This window comes from Melanostigma gelatinosum (genome assembly GCF_949748355.1).
Source record: "Melanostigma gelatinosum genome assembly, chromosome: 15".
Lineage (NCBI taxonomy): Eukaryota > Metazoa > Chordata > Actinopteri > Perciformes > Zoarcidae > Melanostigma > Melanostigma gelatinosum.
Window position 1 is genome coordinate 1,367,649 of NC_136648.1, and position 25,293 is coordinate 1,392,941.

The window sequence follows — 25,293 nt, forward strand, 5'->3', positions numbered from 1 at the left end:
TGACACACTAAAGGTGTTTCTCCCTTTATATTGTGATTTTATATTATTTTACTTTTATTTTTAGCCTTTGCAAATTGCAAAAACGATGTATATATGGTGGAAGACGTGGTGTGTGAGTAGCGGACTTGCTGCGCTTAATGGATGCGACCGAGCGCACGATCGAGAATGAGAATAGCTCAGTTACGCAAACGTTGGTTGACGGCTTACGGAAGTGGAGGATAAGGTTTGTACTATAAGAACTAGCGTTTTCTGAAGGCAGTAGCTCCATGGTAACATCCGCTAGCACGTTGTCGGGTCTGTAATGTGTCTTTTTCCGTCTAAATGCTGCAAGATACGACTTGCAGCGGTTATGGCGACTTTGGACAGTGTGTGTGTGGGCTCCGTTTGTGGCGAAACCATAAGAAATGAAAGAAAATCAATGATTTCTTTGCAAAGATGAGGATTTTGGGCATGCTGGGATACCAAACACGGACATGTTTTGTGACGTATTTGCGCAAACAAGCCGTAGGACCGGAAGGGGAGGGGATCGAGGATGCCGGTGTTGAACAGGCAAAACCCTTGTTCAATAAATGAGATGATAGAATGTGATGATCACAAAGACATTTATTATCATGTGTATGTAAACCTGCATACACAACAAGAAGCCCAACAGACTTTCCCACGAGCGTTGGATGTTTCGTCGCTACGTGTCGCTTTATTTCTGAAGGCTTCAGTGCTTCGTTTGATAGCATTAGCTCACATTCCACACACTGAGCACTCGGCTCTGCCTCGTTGCCTCCGTTCACAAAGCCGTACTTAAGAAAGTCAGGGTTGTACTTGCGCACACATTTAGACTTTTGGGGGGTATGGCACCACTGTCTTCTTCATTTTTTCTTTTTAATAACTTATCCATAACTTTCGCTACAGGCTAGCGGCTAGCTGAGTGTCTTCTTCTGCAAAACTCTTCTGAAAGTTTTTCGCGGCCCAATCATGGGCCACGGCCCTAAGGTTAAGAATCACTGTTTTAGAGGACCCCCGCCCCCCCCCCCCCTCCCATTTCAAAATAAAAGCCCCAGAGAGTGAATTCTATCTGGAATGCTTGTGATGAAGCCTGTCAAAGCTGTGCTCATCAGCACCGTCATCAGAAACAGACGTCGCTTCACGTGACGCAACTGAGGAAAGGATGTCTCATGTCTCCTAAAGCATATTTCCTCGTTTCCTCTCTCCTCGCATGGTTTCCTTGAGGGAAACGTGGATGTACCCCAGGTGTCACAGTGTATATCTGAGATTAAGAAGTGCTTTTATTTTGAAAAGCTACATCAGGATGTCCCGATGCTCTCTGAGTGGAACTCTTTTCTTTTTATCAGAACACGAGAGAGCGAGCACGAGGAACGTCGTTCTCTTTGATCTCCACAGTAAATTCAACCTGAAGCACAAATCTCGACTGCACGTTGGACTTCTTGACTGAGTTACAATCCACTGAAATGCTGCATCACTGAACTTTAAAGTGAGTCTGTTTTTATTGTATCTTTGACTAGTAGTCACTACAAGTACTCTAACAGTAAAGTACGAATACTCTACAGTAGAAATACTCTGTAACAGTAAAAGTACAAATACTACACATTAGAATGACTGTTATTGTAAAAACGCTAACACTACACTGTAAAAATACTCATTAATCTGCTGATTATTTTCTCCATTAATCGATTGATTGGTTTGTAAAGATAGTGACCTAACGCAGTATAACTCTGCAGTATTTCTACCAGTAAATAACTTGTTTGATGATTTTAGTTTAAATCCATCTGCAGCTTGAAATGCAGCTCAGGTTCAGAGTGGTGTTCTGTTTACATGTTTTGTCATGAATGCTTCAAAGTCGATCATTAAATATGTGAGAAGATGAGCTGAGGAGCCAAGAAGAAGACACGTCAGTGTTTTCAGACGGGGAGCAGCTTTTAACTCAGGCTCCATTTTAAAGGAGGAAGCAAAGCGCTGCTCCTCTTCCTGGAATGAAGCAGAGCTTGATAACTCCTCCCTCCTCCTCCTCCTCCTCCTCCTCCTCCTCCTCCTCAGCCAGCTCCACTCTGTTCATCAGAATCAGAACTGTTTATTGCCATGGTATATTGAACATACAAGGAATTTGACATGACGGGAGGTGCACAACATTTAACAACGATCAACAGTGCAAAGTAGAAACATTAAAATTTACAGAAAAATATAAAATAAAGTGAAATATAAAATAAAGTGTACAAACAACAGATAACTGATGGACCTCAGCCTCCTACCAGATGGAAGGGGCACCAACAGTTCATGTGCAGGGTGAGAGGGGTCAGCTACAATCCTTCTTGCTCGCTTCAGGGTTCTTAAAGTGAACAAGTTCTGGAGGGACGGCAGATTGCAGCCAATCACCTCTCAGCAGAGCGGATGATGCGCTGCAGTCTGTCCTTGTCCTTGGCTGTGGATGCAGCGTACCAGACGGTGATGGAGGAGCAGAGGATGGACTCAATGATGGCTCTGTAGAAATGCACCATCATTGTCTTTGGCAGGTTGAATTTCTTCAGCTGCCTCAGGAAGTACATCCTCTGCTGAGCCTTCTTGGTGATGGATCTGATGTTCAGCTCCCACTTGAGGTCCTGAGATATGATGGAGCCCAGGAAGAGGAAGGACTCCACCACGTCGACGGGGGAGTCACACACAGTGATGGGGGCTGGTGGGGCTGCGTTCTTCCTGAAATCCACAACCATCTCCACTGTCTTTAGAGCGTTGAGCTCCAGGTTGTTCAGACCGCACCAGGTCACCAGATGGTCATTCTCCCACCTGTAGGCGGACTCATCCCCACCAGAGATGAGTCCAATGAGGGTGGTGTCATCCGTGAACTTCAGGAGCTTGACGGACTGGTGACTGGAGGTGCAGCTGTTGGTGTACGGGGAGAAGAGGGGAAAGAACGCAGCCTTGGGGGGAACCGGTGCTGATGGTCCGGGAGGCTGAGACGTGCTTTCCCAGCTTCACGTGCTGCTTCCTATCGGACAGGAAGTCTGTGATCCACTTGCAGGTGGAGTCGGGCACCTGCAGCTGGGAGAGCTTATCATGCAGCAGAGACGGGATGATGGTGTTGAAAGCAGAGCTGAAGTCCACAAACAGGATCTGGCGTAGGTTCCTGGGGAGTCCAGATGCTGGAGGGTGAAGTGATGGGCCAAGTTGACTGCGTCGTCTACAGACCTGTTGGCTCTGTAAGTGAACTGCAGGGGGTCCAGGAGTGGATCAGTGAGGGTTTTTAGGTGGGACAGGACGAGGCGTTCAAAAGACTTCATGTCCACAGAGGTCAGGGCGACGGGCCTGGAGTCATTCAGTCCTGTGATCCTTGTTTTTTTAGGGACAGGGATGATGGTGGAGGCCTTGAAGCAGGCTGGTACGTGGCATGTCTCCAGTGAGGTGTTGAAGATGTCTGTCAACACCGGAGACGGCTGATCAGCACAATGCTTCAGGGTGGAGGGGGAGACCAAGTCTGGGCCGGCTGCTTTGTGGGGGTTTTGTTTTTTAAAGAGCCTGTTGACGTCTCTCTCCAGAATAGAGAGTCGTTACTGGAGAGGGGGGTGGGGGGGACACTGTGATGGGTGGTACAGAGGCGTGGGCCCCTGGTGGTCTGGGGCTGGTTGATGGAGCTGTGGGGGATGGAGTCAGGACTGTCCCATTGTATGTCAAAGCGACAGTAGAACTCGTTCAGCTCGTCTGCCAGGCGGAGGTCGTTCATGGAGTGGGGGGGTTTTGGGCTTGTAGTTGGTAATCTGTCTGAGACCTCTGCAGACAGAAGCAGAGTCATTTGCTGAGAGCTGGTGTTGCAGTTTCTCAGAGTTCAGTCATTTAGCGTCTTTCATCGCCTTACTAAACCTGTACTTTGACTCTTCTAAATGCCTGATCCTTTTGCAGTCTTAGCTGTCTGAGTTCCGCTGTAAACCAGGGTTTGTTGTTGTAACTCACCCTGTGTCACCCATGTGTTTCCTTGTTCCCTCCCCTACAGATCTACACTTTGAAGACGGCTGTAACCAACATGGTGGTGAAGTGCAGGAGCTGACAGACTCCATTCACTGCAGAGACACGAGCTGTTCAGATCAGAGCTCAAACTAGTTTACCTTCTCACAAAGTGACACTCACACAGGCGTTGTCTCTGAGAGGAGAAATGGCTCAGAAAGGAGTTCAGCTGGACCAGGAGACCTTCTCTTGTTCCATCTGTCTGGATCCACTGAAGGATCCGGTGACTATTCCCTGTGGACACAGCTACTGCATGAACTGTATTAAAACCCACTGGGATGAAGAGGAGGAGAAGGAACTCCACAGCTGCCCTCAGTGTAAGCAGACCTTCACACCGAGGCCTGTCCTGGTGAAAAGCAGCATGTTAGCAGATGTAGTGGAGGAGCTGAAGAAGACTGGACTCCAAGCTGCTCCTGCTGATCACTGCTATGCTGGACCTGAAGATGTGTCCTGTGATTTCTGCACTGGGAGGAAACTGAAAGCCTTCAAGTCCTGTCTGGTCTGTCTGGTCTCTTCCTGTGAGAAACACCTTCAGCCTCATTACGATGTGGCTCCATTAAAGAAACACAAGCTGGTGGACCCCTCCAACAAGCTCCAGGAGAACATCTGCTCTCGTCATGATGAGGTGATGAAGATGTTCTGTCGTACTGATCAGCTCTGTATCTGTTATCTCTGCTCTGTGGTCTCAGCTGCAGCAAAAAGGACTGAGAGGCAGAGAGAGCTGGAGGTGAGTCGACTAAACATCCAGAAGAGAATCCAGGACAGAGAGAAAGACGTGAAGCTGCTTCAACAGGAGGAGGAGAACATCAATCTCTCTGCTGATAAAGCAGTGGAGGACAGCCGGAAGATCTTCACTGAGCTGATGGAGGAAAGAAGCTCTGATGTGAAGCAGCAGGTCAGATCCCAGCAGAGAACTGAAGTGAGTCGAGTCAAAGAGCTTCAGGAGAAGCTGGAGCAGGAGATCACTGAGCTGAAGAGGAACGACGCTGAGCTGCAGCAGCTCTCACACACAGAGGATCACAACCAGTTTCTACACAACTACCCCTCACTGTCACCACTCAGTGAGTCTACAGTCTCATCCAGCATCAACATCCGTCCTCTGAGCTACTTTAAGGACATGACAGAGGCTGTGTCAGAAGTCAGAGATGAACTACAGGACGTCCTGAGAGACAAATGGACAAACGTCTCATTGACTAAAGTGGATGTTTTACTGCCACAACCAGAGCCCAAGACCAGAGCTGGATTCTTAAGGTATTCACGTGACATCACTCTGGATCCAAACACGGTAAACACATTTCTGTTATTATCTGATGGGAACAGAAAAGCAACATTTACGAGTCAACAACAGCTTTATTCTATTCACCCAGACAGATTCACTGATAATTATCAGGTCCTGAGTAGAGAGAGTCTGACTGGACGTTGTTACTGGGAGGTGGAGTGGAGAGGAACAGTTTATGTAGCAGTCGCATACAAGAATATCAGCAGAACAAAACTGCTAGGTGTAAGTGGATTTGGAGAAAACGACAAATCTTGGAGGTTTGATTGTAACAATAACAGTTATAACTTTCAGTACAACAAAGTCCAAACTCCCGTCTCAGGTCCTTGGTCCTCCAGAGTAGGAGTGTACCTGGATCACAGAGCAGGTATTCTGTCTTTCTACAGCGTCTCTGAAACCATGACTCTCCTCCACAGAGTCCAGACCACGTTCACTCAGCCTCTCTATGCTGGACTACGGCTTTATAGTTCCGCTGGACACAGTGCTGAGTTGTGTAAACTGAAGTAGACAGAAGTCCTTTAAGGGTTAAACTCTGTTTGAACTCATTTTGTCTCCATGTTTGTTGCTGACAGCTGATTGTTGTGGCGTTTCTTCACTGCACAGAGATCAGCTGTCAGTCAAACATTGTGGGCGGTACTCTGACATCTTGTCATCAGTTGTAGTGATGAAGAGGTTGATCTTAGATTAACTATCTCACTGTATAGACAGTGAAGAATGTTTTGCTGATGAATAGGAGGTTTTTAGGAGGGAGAGTGTAAGGCGATAAAGTCTGACCTACGTATTGCCGGTTGAAGTAGTTCGCAACTCACAAGAGAGGGTGTTAGACGGGTTGAATTGTTTGCGAAATTGTGAATTCCTTGTAGACGGACTGCCCTGGTCTTTAGGTGTTCGAGGCACCGTATTGCTGCTCAGCAGAACAATGAATAAAAAACAAAAATGTAACTTAGAGGGGCACAGGGCTCTGTGTCTCTTGTAAGATGGTGCCGGCTGCACAGACGTGCAGTTGCAACACACACACACACACACACACACACTTGTTGGGTACTTTCCGGGTGACGGAACAGGATGAGGTGATTATTGCATCAGCAGCAGGATAGACTACGCACACAGTGCATTGAAGCCTTCGGACAGCTGCGCTGGCCATGCATTCACCATTGATGCATGGTTCATTGCCTAACATGAAGGAGCCGCCCAACACACACACACACTACACATGTTTTACACTGTTTTACATTTATCCCTCTGGGCTTCAGTTTAGGTTCCATTCGACCGTACGGTCACCTCGTAGAACGGTCAAGGTCCGCGTTCTTGCCCCTTACGGACAAAAGCGCCTTTTATGCAGAAGAGTACGTATATTTGAGAATACTCGGTTATTAATCTTACGCTGGGCAAAAAGGTGTATTATGTGTAGTGTCTTTTATTTTTGATGTATTATCATGTCTCCCTGTAACCTGTTGAGAACATACGATGAGGGGGGGGGGGGGGGTTACCGTGGCCATGCCATGCCTCACGAGGAAGGCATTGAGGGGGTTGGAACTCTCGCCCAGTGTATCTAGAGTATACATATTCTCTGTTTTCGATGATGGAGGCAGTCGTTGGGGAGGAGTCCACCAGGTGTGGGGTTAAAACTTAATTCTTAGAATCTCCGGACTTTTGAAAGCAGCTTGCTCACTGAGTTCAGGGTTCTTAATCTTTTTCCATTTTTATTTAATCTTTCTGTTGTTCAAGTTTTCTCTGTATTTGAACCAAAATAAATGTACTTTGAATTGTACGAAATAAACAAGTAGAAATGTGACTCTTTTCGACTCTTCTTCACATCTCTTCGGGGAACCCAGAGAGAGGGGTAGAACATGTACCACTTTAAAACCCGACGGCCATGCGGCCGATAGATCACACCAACGAGCAGATCAATGTTTCGCGATCAAGAAAAGAAAGCAAACGAGCTACTAGTTGCGCTTCTGTTGGTGATGTGTTACTATTCGGTGCAGTTGGCTACCAGTACAGGTTTCTCTCAGCGGAGGCGGAGTGAAACCGTCTCCAGGTGCAGACCACGTGGTGTGCAGGAGAAGCTCCCTGTCAGTCTCGCTCCCTCAGGCCAGCTGAGTGAGTCATCCAGAGAGAGAACTGGTCCTCCGCCTCGTCCCCCTTCTCGCAGTCCTTTCCTGCACACAGAGGGCGACCGGACATCGGGACACGCGTCTCGTGGATCCGTGGTCACCCGGCGGCAGCCCGGCTCTTCCCGTGGCCGGCGAGGTCCTCTCAGTTCGCTCACACGCTTCTGAGGGATCCTCGTTCACTTCTGTTCGTTTCAAACAGAAAGCCGTTTATTGTTTGTTCTTTAGCACGTGCGGCAGCACCGCGCACGACCGATGTGAAGATGAAGTCATTGAACAGACTTTACTGCAGCTTCACATGATGAATAAACCAACATGAAGGAAGTCTGTTCTTCTCCTCTTCATCAACAAGCTGATGGACTAAATATCACACTGACATGAAGATGTTAAAGATTGAACTTTATGTTTAAAATATTCATTCATTTAGATCAAAATGGCCACCAGACGTCTCCATCACACATTATTTGTTCATGATGTTATTGAGGTCTGAATTAGATTTTTAAACTTTAATACTAAACACGTATAATATGTTTAAATGACAGGATTAATACGCGTTACATTTAGTCATCAGACAACACGTAACTTGTTGGTCTTCTAGTGTCTGTTAAGGGATGTTTGTGTGGATTTTGGGGGAAGTCTCATTCCATCAGCTGTTCAAAGCTGCACCTATCAGGTCAGGCTTTCACCGGAAGTTACGGTATTCCCCCTTCAGAATAAGTGTGATGCGATCAGGATGCAACATACAGAAAACAGGTGAGTCATGAACAATTATCATAATACAAATATGTACTTAAATTAATATTCATTCATGTTTCCTTTTGAGAGAGATGACAGAGGCTTCAACATTCATACTCGTGGATAAATGAACTTTCACACATATTTTCCTCCATTGTATTTGTACACGATTATGTTTTGTTTTTCAGTTTTCAATTCATAATTGAATGCGTCCCTAAAGAGAAAGAGGTTAGACAGAGAAACAGACAAAATATTAAAATAAAACAAAGCACGCGGAACTCATCGTCATGCTTTTACTCTGAAAGCCCTGTCCGGAACCTGTATTGCCTGGTGTTTTATTGTGACAGCTGGTGGTGTTTCCTGTGTGTGGGCGAGGCTCGGGGACAGCTGCGGAGCTCCTGTTTGAGGCAAAATTCAAGGATTTACTACAAAATATAAGAAAAGAAGAAGAAGAGGATAACAAGTGTGAAGAAGAGTCGGGGTTTCTTCACTTCCGGCAGAGAAACGTGGAGGACGAGTCCCCGGTGAGTTCAGTTCCGTTATGTCTTTGTCTGGATCTCCTAAAAAAAAAAAAAAAAAAGCTGAAATCAAGTCGACTTTAAGTCACAGAAATGATTTGATTTCTTACAAATAAACATTTTAGTTTCACTTATTTGGTCATAAATTATAAAATGACTTCCTTCCTATTTTGTGCATTATTGCAAATGCAAACTTTATAATATTTCTTAGGTGCAAACATATTTTAATCATAACCTCTGATAATAATGCAGGACGACACCAACATATATACTTTATTATGGAAATTTTTCAGGAATGTTGCAGCTATAAATAGCCATAAGAATATACTATACACACTATCAGAATATTACTGAGACACTGAAGTGTTCAGGACAATACACGCACAATATAGTTGTACATCATAATTAAATATACCTTAAAATACGAGAGAAAACAATAAAGTGTTCAAAAGGCCGCCCTGTGTGATGTGTGGATGGTTTGGTCCATCTCTCTGCTTCCTGTTCCTGTTACGTGTTTTCCTCCAACATCAGCAGCTCCAGCAGAGACTGCTGCTGCTGCAAAGGATGCTGGGAAACAGGAAGCAGAGAGATGGACCAAACCATCCACACCTTCATCAAGGGTGGGAAGGGTCCAATGTGACAGATATAGGGGGGGGGGGGGTGTATTCCTAAACCCTGAAGTACAATAGTTTGTGCGGATTATATTGTATTTTTATAGATACAGAAGAATATATATATACACACACAGCGGGTAAAATAAGTGTTGAACACGTCACCATTGTTCTCAGTGAATATATTTCTAAAGGTGCTGTTGACATGAAATTTTCACCAGATGTCGGTAAAACCCAACTAATCCACACATACAAAGAAGACCAAACTAATTAGTTCCGAAATGAAGTTATGTGCAATAAAATGGAATGACACAGGGAAACGGGATTAAACACGCTCACTGAAATATATTCAACACTTCGTACAGAAGCCTTTGATGGTAATGAAGCTTCCTGTACAGAGAAACGAGGCTCATGCATTGCTCAGGTGTGGTTTTGATCCATTCTTCCACACAAACAGTCTTTAAATCTTGAAGGTTCCGTGTTCCTCTCCTGTGAACTCTGATCTTTAGTTCTTTCATCGATTTTCTATTGGATTCAAGTCAGCTGATCGTCTGGGCCGTTCTAGCAGCTTTAGTTCCGTTCGTTAATTCTGCTGGAAACGGTTGTTATAAACACAAGGAGCGTTATTCAGTTGACACACACACACACACACACACACACACACACACACACACACACACACCTCCCCTGTAACAGAGAGTCTCTGTTTGCAGCCCACTAACAGTCGCTGACCCGCTTCATCTTTTATTCAGAACAACAGAAGTGTGTCACATGTCAGAGCGTCCAGATATTCAGCAGAACAGGAACCGACTGCACACGCGTGTTCTTAAGGTTCTCTGCTCTAGACCAGTGATGTGGTGAACTCTGTGCTGTATCGTAATGTACGTGGTTATCGAGGTAGAAGATTGGATCATCTTCTTCATGATGATGATGAAAAAGCGAGATGAAAGACTAAACCCCATCATTCTTCCATCTGGTGACTCCTCTGCAGTCAGAGCAGCTGAGCTGAAGATGCTGTCGGCAGACGAGGAGTTAACAGGAAGCATGAGCTCAGAGTCACAGCTCCTCTTGTTTTCCTCTCATTTGTTTCCCAGACTGCTGCTGCATGTGAGAGAACCACAGCACCAACAACTAAAGGCCACAACTGGACCAAGTCTCAGGACGGCGTAGAAAGGACTCCTGTGTGTCTTTATGAGTGCCATGCTCTTATTGTGAAGGCTGACCGGTGAGTGGATCATCTGTTAGTCTGGAGAGTTTAGTTTCAGTTCATCTCCCGGAGAGGAGAGCCTGCTGGGATTAACACAGCCTGCTGGCCTTCCTCTCTCATCATCATCATCACACTGCGGTGGGTTCTGACTCAGTCGCACACACGCCGTCTGTGTCACGCACAACAATGTGCACGAACAGATAAAGACTCTAAATGCACCATTTCCTCGTGTTTCTGGAGATAATGTGCTGCTGCATGTTTCTCACTGCTGGTGTCGTTCACAGGAAGACAAACATGGCTCTGTTCTTCTCCGGAGCTGTTACAAGTACGTCATCAGCTGCAACACACACACACACACACACACACACACACACACACACACACACACACACACACACACACACACACACACACACACACACACACACACACACACACACACACACACACACACACACACACACACACACACACACACACACACACACACACACACACACACACACACACACACACACACACACACACACACACACACACACACACACACACACACACACACACACACACACACACACACACACACACACACACACACACACACACACACACACACACAGTTCTGTGAAAGAGGAGGCGTCCACAGACCGTTGTTGCGTTTCACGAGTTCTCTTGCAGACGTCCCACCAACGAGCTCTCTGTCCGTCACAGAGCTGCAGAGCGTCCCGTCGGCTCTCTTCACAACAGGACGTTGAGTTCCGTGGTTTCCCGGGACGCCCTCAGGAACGTCTGCAGCTCTTCAGGCTGATCTCGTGTCTCGTGGTCTTTCATGAGAACAACCGTGTGGAGGTTATCGCTGATCTGTGATCTGTGTTTCAGGCTCACCAATCAAACGGAGGCTGCGGGCCAATCACTGTCGGAGGTAAGAAGGTTTCTCATATTCTTGTATTTTCATATATTTACGAGTTTAGTATGTCGTATTAGAACTCTAGTTTAAAGGGGAAACACCGTTTTTCATGCACTTGAAACTTCAGGAAAGAAAACATTTATTTTACTTCTTTGTCTGTTTCCGTCGGTAGATTTCTGCTAAATTCACCAGAAGTTCCCGGTAGATAACGCTCATTTGCATATTGAAATAACATTTCAGAGAACTTGTAACAATCACTGAATGTGCGTAATGAACTGAAGTTTCATGGTTCATTATTTTACCCTCTTCACCTGCAGTGACTTCAACATGTCTGTCATGTAACCTCCCATCTTTGTGTCCTCAGCCTGGACGCCTCCCTCCTCTCCCCCGACTCCTCCTACGTCTGCTACCCGTCCGTGGACGGCGGTGATCCGTGCTCCTGCCGCCGCTCGCCGCGCCTCCTCACCAACGGATACTACAGCGTGACCGAGGACAGCTTCTCCTGGGACGACCACGGCAACGTGTCGCTGACTCCCTGCAAGACCAGCGTGTCCTACAAGGAGAACCTCGTCCGGTGAGAGCGGCGCCCTAAGATCTATCCACAGCAGGACCGACGATGAACATCGTCCAAGAGGAACTGTCCAACGGGCAGGACTGCTGATCTACAATCAACATGTTCTCTGATGCTTTTATTTTGAAATGTCTTTATTCATAGATGTTCGAACTGAACTCTGATTAAAGAGACAAAGATCTTCTGAACAGTTGAAGAAGAAATCAGCAGTCATTGGTCAAAGAAACAGGAAGCTTAGATTTAAACAAGACCAGCTTCCTGTTTCTGTGTCAAAGAGTTTCACAATAAAAGCAGCCGAGAACGAGCTGGAGTTAACTCGATCAAAGCTCTTCTTCAGTGGAAACAGAAGGTTGGTCGAGAGTTACTGTTGGAACATCAGCTGATATTTAATGAGAAAGGAGTCCAACATAAGAAAAAGCAGCGTGAATATCAGATTACTCGTGTAAAATACAATCAATCATTCTCTATTTCTTCTTCTTCTCTCAGGGTTTTCCGGCGCAGGCGGCGGCCTCGCAGCTCTCTGGCTCGCCTGCTGAGCGACGTGACGGAGAGCTGCCAGTCCTGGCTGGACGAGAAAGTCTTCAGAGGCGTGTTCGGGACGGGGCAGAACCAGATCCGGGACCAAGACCAGGACCGGGACCGGGCCGGCCAGGAAGGCCCGGCGGCCCCGTCGGACGAGTCCACCTGGTCTGGATTTAACAGCACCGAGCTGGACGACAGCCGCAGCTTCACTTACGGTGGGTAATGGAGGGAGGAGCCCCGAGATGAGTCACAAGGTGATTCAAGGGGTGAGACCATTTTGGTCGTCGCCATCTTGGTTTTTGAAACCAGAAGTGACAAAAGAGGGCGAATCTAAGTACAACTAAATGCTGAATGAGACATTTACATGCTACCTAAATGTTACAATTAACTTTCATGAAGTGAAACACGGACAACTCCCAAAACCAAACAAAGGTAGAGACCTGTCAATCAGCGTGTAGCTCCGCCCTAAAGCATCTCCTGCTTTATGGTCTGTGGACACTAGAGAGAATGCAGCTTTAACACTTTATTGGCTTCACTTTTCAGAACCGGAACAGAACCAAACCTCAGTGTTACTGAACATATATATCTATATATATGTTTCTTCTCTTTCAGACCACACTGAGATCCCGCCCCCTCCTGACAAAATGGCCCCGTCCCCAAAGCTGGACGTCCGGGAGGAGATTTGTTCCGAGATCTGTCACTCAAAGGAGCGGTTCACCCAGTCGCTGGGCGGCCTCTCTGAAGTCCCGCCTCCCTCACCTTACTACACCAACAGCTGCTGTCAGGCCTCACCTGAGCGCGCAGGTGAGCGGCCACTCGTCTCTCTGTCCCGTGACGCTCCAGTTTATTCCAGTTTATTCCAGTTTATTTCAGTTTATTTCAGTTTATTTCAGTTTATTTCAGTTTATTTCAGTTTATTTCAGTTTATTCCAGTTTATTTCAGTTTATTTCAGTTTATTCCAGTTTATTCCAGTTTATTTCAGTTTATTCCAATTTATTTCAGTTTATTTCAGTTTATTTCAGTTTATTCCAGTTTATTTCAGTTTATTCCAGTTTATTTCAGTTTATTCCAGTTTATTGCAGTTTATTCCAGTTTATTCCAGTTTATTCCAGTTTATTTCAGTTTATTTCAGTTTATTTCAGTTTATTTCAGTTTATTCCAGTTTATTTCAGTTTATTTCAGTTTATTCCAGTTTATTCCAGTTTATTCCAGTTTATTCCAGTTTATTTCAGTTTATTCCAATTTATTTCAGTTTATTTCAGTTTATTTCAGTTTATTCCAGTTTATTCCAGTTTATTCCAGTTTATTCCAGTTTATTTCAGTTTATTGCAGTTTATTGCAGTTTATTCCAGTTTATTCCAGTTTATTCCAGCTTATTTCAGCTTATTCCAGTTTATTCCAGTTTATTTCATCGTCTTCACAAAATGCTGAACAGCAGCTTTAATGAGAACTTGTTTTAGTCGTGACATCACGGAGGATGACTGTATTTGTCTGTATTTGTGTTTCAGGGTTAACGATGAAGGCTCTTCTGCTTTTCATCTTCACCATCTTCATCTTCACTGCTCTATACTCGGGGTACAACTTCTTATTTATTCACTGAATAAACCTCTAAAACAGAATCTGTGGAAATACTTTAAAACAAAAACGTATTTTTAGTAAACTCATATTAAAACGACTCATTCTAGTTTGGGTAATACCTTCGTTAGCGAACAATAACGTGAGCATCTCCTCCAGCTGACGTGTAAAACACAGAAGTATTTATCCATTGAAAGAAGGTGAAGTTGTGTTTTCTCTCCGTTCACTTCGATGTTGTTTAACGCTGACGATCGATGCGTCTTTTGGTTTTTCCTGCAGGTGTCTCTTGTGGAGCGCGACCGTCTCGTCGACCGCGTTCTCGGTGATGGCGATGTTTATGCGTAAGTATCACGAATAGAAGTAGAGACACGAGACCGTGGAGGTCAAACGAGAGGAAATATATTCTCCGACTGACGGAGAGAAAATAACGTGAGAAACAGTTTGTTCTGCGTGTTGCATGATCTTTAATCCTTCTACATGAATTCTGAATGCTTGTTTTAGAGACTTTCTGGGGAAATTAAAACACTTTTTCAAATGAAATGATTTTATCCACAACTTTGAGACAGAAAATGTCGGATCAGATCTCAAACCCAGAATCTTTCATTCCATGAAGTCAGTTTCTCGTGTTAAAATGTTATTTCTGTGTTGAATCGTCTCTCTCAGTCCTGACCAAGTCGGGGCCGATGGGCGAGTGGAGGAAGGCGAAGACGGAGGTCAGTCCAAAATCAGACGCGTGGGTTTCTTTAAGTCTGTCAACCGGCAGCTAAACAACAACAACAACAACAACAACAACAACAGCAGCTTCTCATGATTCTGTTTGTTTGTTTACAGGACATCACATCAAGAAACGAGTAAAAGACGCGTCAGGAGAGTTTCCAACGTCTGCAGCGTGAAACTGGACGCGCGACAGAAAGATGTCTGAAGGACTCAGCGGAAGTATTTCACATGTTCTCCACTCACTGTTTGCATGTACAGACAGAAAGATGTCTGAAGGACTCAGCGGAAGTATTTCACATGTTCTCTACTCACTGTTTGCATGTACAGACAGAAAGATGTCTGAAGGACTCAGTGGAAGTACTTCACATGTTCTCTACTCACGTTCTGTACAGCACACGAGCTCCGGAGAACGTTTGACAGCAAAACACCTGTTTGATGACTGCAAATGAAAAACCGACGAGCAGCGTCGAACACGAGGGCTGACGTTTTTAAAACGGTTTGAAATTCAAATTGAAGCTTCACCGTGAAATCCAAAGCGTCAGCGCGGAGACGCTTCCATCGAGATTAAACCTCAAACTGAGGCTTCTTTCTCTCGTGTGTTTGGATTTTCCCGGAGCATAAAAAGTATGAAAAGTATAATATATAAAAATCAGACGATGCTTGCTGTTAAAATGCTGAAGGAGCTCATTAACATGGTGACACAAGTCACTGTAGTTTAGCTGTAGGAACATTTAAAAAGTATCTAAATGTACCTGATGTCTTTCTGAAACAATGTCACAGTATATTCTATTGTTGATAGTCTGACACAATGTCACAGTATATTCTATTGTTGATAGTCTGAAACAATGTCACAGTATATTCTATTGTTGATAGTCTGAAACAATGTCACAGTATATTCTATTGTTGATAGTCTGAAACAATGTCACAGTATATTCTATTGTTGATAGTCTGAAACAATGTCACAGTATATTCTATTGTTGATAGTCTGAAACAATGTCACAGTATATTCTATTGTTGATAGTCTGAAACAATGTCACAGTATATTCTATTGTTGATAGTCTGAAACAATGTCACAGTATATTCTATTGTTGATAGTCTGAAACAATGTCACAGTATATTCTATTGTTGATAGTTGAACTTGGCTTTTTTGAGCTGTCCAAAGTGACCGAACGCGTCCGGAGAACAAATTCAGGCCCAACAGCAGCGAGCGTCGCTGTGAAGCCCCACTGCTTTTCAAAATAAGAGCTGTGACTTTGAAAAAACAAATGCACAAAGCACACACCTGAAGTTCTGGTTGATCCACGTGGAAGTTGTTGCCACAGGAAGGTAAGGATTCCTGAGGAATGAAGAGTTTTATTCCAAAATGAAACGAGAACAAAGTAACTGTGAAGCTGCACTAGCTCCGATTTTATTGTGAAAATCTGAATTGTGGCTTCCTGGATAGAGTTGTGAATTACATTTTTGGTGTCTTTAAAATGCATCATAAGAAGGAGGCGTTTAGTTTGTTGTCACCTGATTGACAGGTCGGTAGGCGGGACCAAGGGCCGTCATAATGCTACCTCATTTACATGAACTAATACTGAGAGTTAAAAGGAATCACGCGTTCATCTTTAATAAGCTTGATGAATTAAGTCGCGGGTCCAGTTCATGTGATGCATGTGATGCAGCTCATGTGTCTTCTGTGTTCAATCAGGTTCTGTTCTCTGCAGCGCTTTGGAGTAAAGCTCGTCACGTGTTCAGTGTTTGATTCCTCCTGCAGGGGGCAGCAGACGAGGAGTTTACTGCGTTTGGAGAGTTTTTTTAGATCTAAAGTAGAAGAAACTTCTAATATATTTGGCTGCTAACACGCTGTGACTGTGAGGACGAATATAAAGCAGATTACACCGTTTCAAAAACAATACTGGTGGAATATTTAACAGCTTCATTTGAAGGAGTGTTTGAACGTCCTCTGAAAAACAATTACCTTTTTGTTAAAGTTGGTGTTGAGATGTACATTAATGGCTGTGATGTGGTTAGCTTAGCTTAGCATGCAGGGAGTGTGTTGGTTAAAGTGACGCTCCCACCTTTTTAAACGTATTTGTGAATCGTCCAAAGCAACCGTAATCCACGTCAAAATTCAGTTTCCTCTGAAAAACGTAATTCATAACGCAGTTTTAATGTCGGCATTAAAAACCATAGAAACTCACAACGTCCTGTGTGAGTCGGGTCTGCTTCCACGTGAGGGTTGAAGCTTCTTCAGGCATAGTTCACTCTTATTTTGAAACGGGGATTATATGAGGAAGCAATAATTCAACTATCTGTGTTTCTAAATCCTCCACAGTGAGACAAATCATTCCTCGTGCTGCAACAGACGTGTTGAAAAAGGAAACGTGTCGCTCTAGAATGCCTGATCGATACAAACGCTTTGTGTTGATCAGCGATCGCTCTGATTCCTGTTGGAGGAAAAGAAGCGTGGCTCAGAAATGCCAAAGAGAAACGAGTTCCGTATGTCTTTCTAAGGTGTTTGACTTCAGAAAGTTTTATTCTTTTCAATCATGTTTGGGCCTCAAACTAAGCCAAGAAACCCTGAAGCAGGAAGAGATGAGCTGTGCTTCAGTTTCACAAATCAACTCTTTCTGAGTGTAAATGTTTTAAATGTCTGTTTTTGTGAACTGAAAACTGTACGTTTTTTGTTTGTTTTATCCAGATCATCTGAATGGATCAAGCAAACATAAATTAGTTGTGATAATCATGCCACGTTCATGTCCTATAGGAATCACTATGATTACCAGTTTATGACTTAAAAGACCCGCTGAGTGAACCCAAAGCTCTCTAGTGGCCACCAGGGGGCGACTCCTCTGGTTGTATAGAAGTCTATAGAAAATGACTCTACTTCTCTCTTGATTTATTCCCTCAGTAAACATTGTAAACATGAGTTTATGTCTCAATCTCTAGTTTCAAGTCTTCTTCAATACAGCATGATGTTCATTTAGTACATTATGGTCCATTTAGAGTCACACAGACCATAAAGCAGGGGATGCTTTAGGGCGGGGCTACACGTGATTGACAGGTCTCTAATAGACCATAAAGCAGGGGATGCTTTAGGGCGGGGCTACTGTGATTGACAGGTCTCTAATAGACCATAAAGCAGGGGATGCTTTAGGGCGGGGCTACTGTGATTGACAGGTCTCTAATAGACCATAAAGCAGGGGATGCTTTTCCATCTGATCTGACGTGAACGTGGCATCACGTGAAGGGTTAACGTTGAAATCATCTGATTCCATTGAAAACAGTTGATTTTGCTGCAGAACTTCACTCCCTTTTAACTCTTTCTGTGTGAATCAGAGTTTCTGAATCGTCTGTTTTTTATTCACTCAAAGTGCCAAATGTGTGGACGATTCAGGAAATGAAGGGAAAAAATAAATCTATATATTACTAATATTTTTACTACAGCTCTGCGCGACTTATTACTTTGCATTTAAAGCTGCACTTGTCAATATGTTTGATCGGTGGATCAAGTCGCACGGTGTAACGTGAGAGGTCCTGAACTCGGCAGCTCTAAGAAGCTTCTTTGGCTTCTTTCAGCTCCGGGTTTTGGTTTTATGGCTGAAAACAGGAGGCAGATATCGGTCGGTGGAAACCAAAGTGGAGCAAAAAGAGCGTGAATATTAGACTTACATTCATCGGGTGGACACAAGCGATCATGCTGCTGGATGTGTAAATGACATGTCGGTTCTTCTGCCCCCTGGTGGCCAAAAACATGCAGCTTTAAATGAAGTGAAGCGCGACTCAAGTTTTAGCAGTTTGTGACCGTTTTCTTTTGTATCACAGAGATTTATGAGATGTTGTGACATATTACATTTTCTGCAAATGACGGAAAGTTTCTGTTGTGAAAACACATTTAATATGAATTTTCTTGAATTACTCAAGCCTTTAGATAAGCTCTTATTTGTGATGTGATGCAGCTACAGTACACACACAAATATGTATACATATACATATATATATACATATGTGTATATATATATATATATATATATATATACATATGTGTGTATATATATATATATATATATTTTTGTTCCAACGATGGAAATATGATACTCTGGTTGTATCTGTTTGTTTATTCCACTGTACTGTAAAACAATTAACTTCAAACGCCTAAACTAGATTTAAATTTGTGACAAAAAGATCGTTGGCCGAATGAACAGATGATGCATGAACCAATGGAACGTGTGTTTCTCAGTGTTGAATCACTAAATAGTCTAAATTCACAAACTGTGCTTTGGATGATGAGTAGTCGACCTTTTCGGCCTGTTGGTGGCGCTGCCTTTTAAGATCCAATTTTTTTACAGTATTTTGCAAAGTGTTTTGTTTCATGTGAAGTCAAAATGAATATTTATCAAACATTAAATCATTAAATATGAAGAGAAACTGTTTCTGTAGCTTGTTTCAGCGTGATGCTGGAAATCAGTTCAGGAGACTGAAGAAGAAACAAACTGCAAATCCACGAAGGACGTTATGCCCGACTGGTGACTCATGATGCCTTCATGAGAGCGATCTTTGATGATGGGTGCTTGGCATATGGTTCAGCAGCCACAGGTTCTGCTGCTTTGTCAAGAGGGAATTACCCACAATTCATAGCAATGTGACATTAAACACAGGAGTTACCAGTGGAAGACAAAAAGAAAGGTGAACAAAGAGGACACGTGTGTGTGTGTGTTCAGCCTGGAGCATTACATTTACTCTGAAGGATGAAAGATGCAACATAAAAACATGAAATCAGAGATTTATTTATTTATTCATTCAACATTTAATTTAGTCATTGAAGCTGTTTTGACAATCACGTCTCACCTCGTGAGGAAAAGTCTGGAAGACGTTCAAATCAAAGAAACATAAAATAAACACTGATTCAAAGTGACGTCACATTCGTATTTACACCATCAAGCCCACGATTCTACACCTGTGGGAGGCAGCAAGGCGCTACACCCGTCTGGTCTGTGTGAAGAAGAAGAAGCCGGAAGTTCACCTCTAAATGGACTCCTCCTCAGGGTACTGACTGCACTGGCTGTACTGACGGTACTGACGGTACTGACTGCACTGGCGGTACTGACTGTACTGACTGCACTGACTGCACTGACGGTACTGACGGTACTGACTGCACTGACTGCACTGACGGTACTGACTGCACTGGCGGTACTGACTGTACTGACTGCACTGACTGCACTGACGGTACTGACTGTACTGACTGCACTGACTGCACTGACGGTACTGACTGTACTGACTGCACTGACTGCACTGACGGTACTGACTGTACTGACTGCACTGACGGTACTGACGGTACTGACTGCACTGGCGGTACTGACTGTACTGACTGCACTGACTGCACTGACGGTACTGACTGTACTGACTGCACTGACTGCACTGACGGTACTGACTGCACTGACGGTACTGACGGTACTGGGGCGACCGCGGCGCGCTGGGCTAAGAGGTCATCTGGGAACCGGAAGGTCAACGGTTCGATCCCCGACTGGGACGTGTCACGTGTGGAAGTGGACCTGAGTCACTGAACCCGGCTCTGCTTTGGGTGTTTCATCCTTTAGTTGCTGTTCTACGTGAACTCATGGTCAGTATAGTTTGTCTGTGCATGTTGTGGATGTTCTGCAGCGTTTACGGCTCGTTCATCTTTTTAATTCATTATTTTCATCACTTGTTTTATGTGTAAACAGATTTTCATTGTTCCTGTAAAATGAATAAATACATTTATCAAAAGAGTAAAATGGTGACGATGAATAAAAGCAGCTTTCCTGCTCACAGTTCAGATGAAGACGCTTTTCATTACAAAATGACGAAGACACAAAAAACCGTCAATCTGAAGATGTAAACACGACGTCGTGTTTCCTCTCAACGTTTGAACAACGGAGGGAACGGCTGCCGCTGATATCAGACGTGCACATCTTAAGAAAACAATGAAGAACAGATCTGCAGGTCTTTAAGACTCCGCCCACTGACGGAGGACAGGAAGTCGTCAGTTCACACCTGCTGAGCGTCGGCTCACCTGGAACACCTGCAGACAGCTGACGAGTGAGAAATGTTCTCAGCACGTCAGATGAAGAGCAACCGAAGGCTGTGAGTTACAAATCAAACGTTCAACTTTTACTGCTTCTGAGGCAGCGGAGGTGAACCTGCAGAGTCATTGAAGGACAGAATGAAGTCACATGATAATCTGTGTTAGCAAAGAGGAAGTGACGGAGAGACGTGGAGGATTATGAGACAAGCGTCCTCTGGACAGACTGCACCTCTCCGACACAGGACAAGACACACTTCACAGGTGCAACGCCTGCTTTTGTCCCTTTGTAGTCTTGAGTCTCTTTGTAGCTTCTATTTGTCTCTTTGTAGTTGTTTTGGTTGTGTTCTCCGTGGTTGTGTTGCCCTTCTCTTGTAGTCATCGTGCGTCTCTTTGTAGTTCTTCTGTTTGTTCTGTCGTCATTTTGTGTCTCAGTGGTTGTTTTGCCACTGTTCTTAGTCTTCCTGCAGCTGTTTCTGTCTCTTTGAACTCATGTAATCATTCTTTTTGGTGATTTTGAGTCTCTTCCTGGTAGGTGAGGGTCAGAGGAGCCCAAAAACCAAACGCCGCTGGTTTGTTTCCCTCAAACACATTTAGAACGAAACGTCTCCTCATGTGAACAAGTTGTATCGTGTGTTCATGGCTGGATTCAACTGTTTCCCACAGTATTACCAACTGTGTGTGTGTGTGTGTGTGTGCGTGTGTGTGTGTGTGTGTGTAGCTCAAACAACCGGACCCGTTCATTTCAGTTATGAAGTCGTTTTTATATTTGTAATGATTTACTAATTTATCTTTAAAAACAGCTGACATGGCAGTCGGTGACCCAGCCGTGAGGTGACACACAGTGAAGTCGTGTTCCAGAGGAAGAGCTGAGTATCGCCGGTGAACAAACGTGATCAGAGATCAATACGTTCGATCTGCTCCCGCTCGTCTTCTGTCCGGTCTGTGACTCTGACCCGTGAGTTCTACGGTCCCTGAAACGTCGGCGTGAAGCGTTTCATCCCCGCCGTGCACGGTGACGTGGCGCCGCAGGTGGCTGCCGGAGATGAAGGTTTTGCCGCAGTAGGCGCACCTGAACTGTTTGCAGTCCGTGTGGACCGTCATGTGGACCTTCAGGGACCCCGACTGGGCGAAGCGCTTCCCGCAGTGGACGCAGCCGTAGCGCTTCTCGCCGGTGTGGACGCTCTGGTGGCGCTTCAGGTTGCTGGAGTCGGAGAAGCGTTTGCCGCAGAGCGAGCAGACGAACGGCTTCTCGCCCGTGTGGACCCTCATGTGGGTCTTCAGGTTCTTCAGGCAGGCCAGAGTCTTACCGCAGAAGGTGCAGCTGAACGTCTTCCCGCCGCCGTCGTCTTCCTGAGGTCTCCACCTGTCCCTTCTCATGAAAGCATGGAGTCTCTCCGGCGTCTCCTTCCTGGCAGGAAGCCGAGGTTTCTCCGCGGGCGGTGGCGGCGCCGCCCCCTGCTGGCTGCCGTGTAGACCTGCAGGCTGCCGGTGCTCCGCCGCAGACAGACTCACCACCTCAGTGACGGTGAAAGTGAAGTCGCCGCCGCTGACCGCGTCAGACGCAGCGGAGGCACTCGCACCGGTGTCCAACGCGTAGGAGCATCCGGGATCCTCACTCAAAGGATTGTGGGTACTGAGGGCGGCGTGTTGGAGCTGCGGCTCGTACATCAGGCAGTCGTAGCTGCTGGTTTCTGACCTCTGGCCGGCGCTGAGGGTTGTTTGGACGGACGTGGAGGCGGAGCCGACTTCCCCGCTCGTCCAGGACCGAGACGAACCGCCGCCTTCGTCCGCCACTTCCTGTTTGGTCAGCGGGGGCGGGGCTTCTGTCTCCGGTACCTGTCCGTCAACGACACGGCAAAAGTCTTCTGCAGAGAAAGAAAAGCAGACGGTCACCTTTTTATAGCCACAGCACGTTGGTTTGTGGACCTTTTGAAGCTTCTAGTTCAGTGTTTGGGATTTTGGTCGTCGCCATCTTTTTTTGCAACCGGTGAACAGGAAGTGACCATATTAGGACTGAGGAGTGACGTAAAGTCTCTGGTAGAGACCTGTCAATCAGCCTGTAGCCCCGCCCTAAAGCATCCCCTGCTTTATGGCCTGTGTGACTCTAAATGGACCATAATGTACTAAATGAACATCATGCTGTATTGAAGAAGACTTGAAACTAGAGATTGAGACATAAACTCATGTTTACAATGTTTACTGAGGTAATAAATCAAGAGAGAAGTAGAGTCATTTTCTCATAGACTTCTATACAACCAGAGGAGTCGCCCCCTGGTGGCCACTAGAGAGAATGCAGCTTTAACACATGAAGCTTTGGCTTCACTCTGCAGATGTTTCCCTCTTGGGTAAGCATGAATCACGCTTCAGCCGTCTCCATGTTGAGAGCTGTGTGGAGACAATCCCAGCTGTATGGGTATAGCTGCTGAATGAAGTGTTGATTGACTGAAAGGACTTACTCTCCTGCTCAGGTTGGGACCAGGACTCCTCGTCGTCCTCCACTTTGATCGCCGCGGCCGTCGCTTTGGTCGACTCGGCTGCAGCGAGCTGCAATCGGAGCAGAGAGAGAGAATAAAGAGCGAGGAGGAGGAGGAGGAGAAGAAACAACGTCTGCAGCTCGACTCACCGTCCCCGGTGGGGCATCTTGTCCAGAGTCTGAAGACGGGTCAGGATCTCTGCTCCGGATCTGGGTCTCCTGGTGGGCCACTCTGGAGCGCACCGCCTCGCCTGGAGGAGGTGAGTCATGAGGACACTCTTAAGGTTATGGATCCAATACTGAGTATTTGTCTTCTGATGAAGCTCAATGCTTCATTCATTCAAAATCCAAAGGGGCTTTGTCTCCAAAAGCATCAAAATACAACAGTAATATAAATACTAACACAATAGGATGTATATACGTCTGCATTTTTTAATCAAGCTCTTTGAATGACACTTCCTCCATCTTTACGTTAGTTTTTAACGCTTTACCTCCCGATGTTCCGCTTCTCCTTGGCCCGTTGCCCGGGTGATGAGCAGGCAGCTGAGCGCGAGCTCGGCCGCTCGCGAGCAGCAGCGCGTTTCCGCCTCCCCCGCTTCCGGCAGCAGCGGCAGCGGCAGCAGCGGTGACCGCGGCTCGCAGGGCGGTCGCCCGCGCGGCTCTGAGCTCCGTGAGCCGCAGCTTCCTCCGCAGCACCTCGTTCTCTTTGCGGCTCCGCGAGATCTCGAGCTGCAGCACCGAGTATCCGCTGTCCACGAGCTCGCAGATCTCCGCCACCGCCGTGTTGGCCAGCACCTCCATGATGGAGGCGAGCTGCGCGTGGAAGGTAGCGGCCGGAGACATGTTTGTAACAAATAAAATAAAATCCACCTGTTGACAAACAAGGACGGTGCTGGTCACCGTGGCTCAAACAGAAACGCACGTGCGGCCCCGATCCGTTTGTCTGGTGTCGATCTCTCTCACCTGATGTAAACAGTACCGACACAAACCAGGAAGTGATGCGGGGGCACGAACGACGACATGACCCACACTGCGCATGTGCAAAGTGTCATTTTACAAATATGTCAGTATGACAAATGAAGCATGTGAACATTCAGCCTCAGGTCTTTAATTTAGAGCATGTAGATTTAAGATTAGACATTAGAAGATGAGATCAAATCCTTTATTGACTGATTGTATTTGGAACTAACTTATTGTTATTAACTGTTGACTCTTTTGGTCTCTAAAGAGTCAGTGTTCATATTTGTTTTTTTTCAACCATCAGTCCAAAACCCACAAGTTTAGCGACCACTGAAAACTACAAAAACACAGAAATCCTCTCCATGAGGAGCTGGGGGTGTCTGCTTCATGATTACTGTTCTAAATTATTAGAAAGTCACATTGCTACTTATTGTAGTTGCTTTACACCCTTTTGAAGTCACTTTGTCTGTTTGTAGTTTTGAGTCTCTTTTGTGGCCATTTTATTTAGTCTTTGATAGATTTTCCAACAACACTTAAGACTGCTCAAACAGAGGCCCCTCTAAACCGTTGGGCCCCTGAGCCAGAGCCCCTTAAGTCTGTTCAGTACTACATCCAAGGCCTGACCTCTGACCTTCATCCAAACAGACCCATTTGGACGTGGTGTCTGCAGCCAGCCGGTTAAAGTATTTAAACTATGGCAGACCCACCTCATTAGTATGCGCCCTGTTTTAACCGTGTGACCATTTGTTGTTTATCATCATTTCAAACAATGAAAATCAAACCGTATGATGGAGAGGAAACTTAACTTAAGAGATGCATATCTATATCTTTAACTGATGCTGAGTTAACAGGACGCTTCATGTAAATAACCTTTTGATTTCTCTTTTGGTCGAAAATATCAGTTAATAGTTACTGCTACAGCTGATCTCTATCCTTTCAGCTTTGGGATTAAATAACTATAAATACATGTTTTATAAGAAATGACTGACACTGTTGTGGCAAAATGACGAGAAGAGACGGCGAACTGGAGTTTGAACCAGCGGGTCGTGTTT

At 45.3% G+C, this 25,293-nt stretch overlaps 3 protein-coding genes across 5 annotated transcripts; 2 read left to right on the forward strand and 1 right to left on the reverse strand.

The window, feature by feature from the left end:
• The first annotated feature begins 1,351 nt into the window (after window positions 1–1,351).
• On the forward strand, window positions 1,352–7,056 carry LOC306789221 (tripartite motif-containing protein 16-like). Its single transcript, XM_079285053.1, has 2 exons — window positions 1,352–1,486; window positions 3,995–7,056. Exon 2 carries the CDS (start codon window positions 4,154–4,156, stop codon window positions 5,786–5,788), a length of 1,635 nt encoding a protein of 544 aa, XP_079141179.1. The 5' UTR covers window positions 1,352–1,486; window positions 3,995–4,153; the 3' UTR covers window positions 5,789–7,056.
• A 1,448-nt stretch (window positions 7,057–8,504) lies between these two features.
• Window positions 8,505–18,766, forward strand: tmem71 (transmembrane protein 71). Of its 3 annotated transcripts, XM_079284992.1 has the most exons (11): window positions 8,505–8,654; window positions 10,354–10,484; window positions 10,751–10,791; window positions 11,346–11,388; window positions 11,738–11,947; window positions 12,431–12,681; window positions 13,079–13,270; window positions 13,976–14,042; window positions 14,322–14,383; window positions 14,706–14,755; window positions 14,874–18,766. In XM_079284992.1, the coding sequence occupies exons 3-11, from the start codon at window positions 10,761–10,763 to the stop codon at window positions 14,895–14,897; spliced, it is 930 nt and encodes a 309-aa protein (XP_079141118.1). In that variant the 5' UTR covers window positions 8,505–8,654; window positions 10,354–10,484; window positions 10,751–10,760; the 3' UTR covers window positions 14,898–18,766. The 3 variants fall into 3 exon arrangements, with proteins under 3 accessions (XP_079141118.1, XP_079141120.1, XP_079141119.1); XM_079284994.1 differs by lacking the exon at window positions 14,706–14,755; XM_079284993.1 differs by lacking the exon at window positions 8,505–8,654 and having other exon boundaries at window positions 10,465–10,604.
• Window positions 18,767–20,051: 1,285 nt separating this feature from the next.
• On the reverse strand, window positions 20,052–24,228 carry LOC306789717 (uncharacterized protein). The gene is made up of 4 exons (XM_079285793.1): window positions 23,773–24,228; window positions 23,432–23,532; window positions 23,265–23,352; window positions 20,052–22,673 (listed from the first exon to the last, which is right to left on the reverse strand). Exons 1-4 carry the CDS (start codon window positions 24,122–24,124, stop codon window positions 21,709–21,711), a joined length of 1,506 nt encoding a protein of 501 aa, XP_079141919.1. The 5' UTR covers window positions 24,125–24,228; the 3' UTR covers window positions 20,052–21,708.
• Window positions 24,229–25,293: the final 1,065 nt, after the last annotated feature.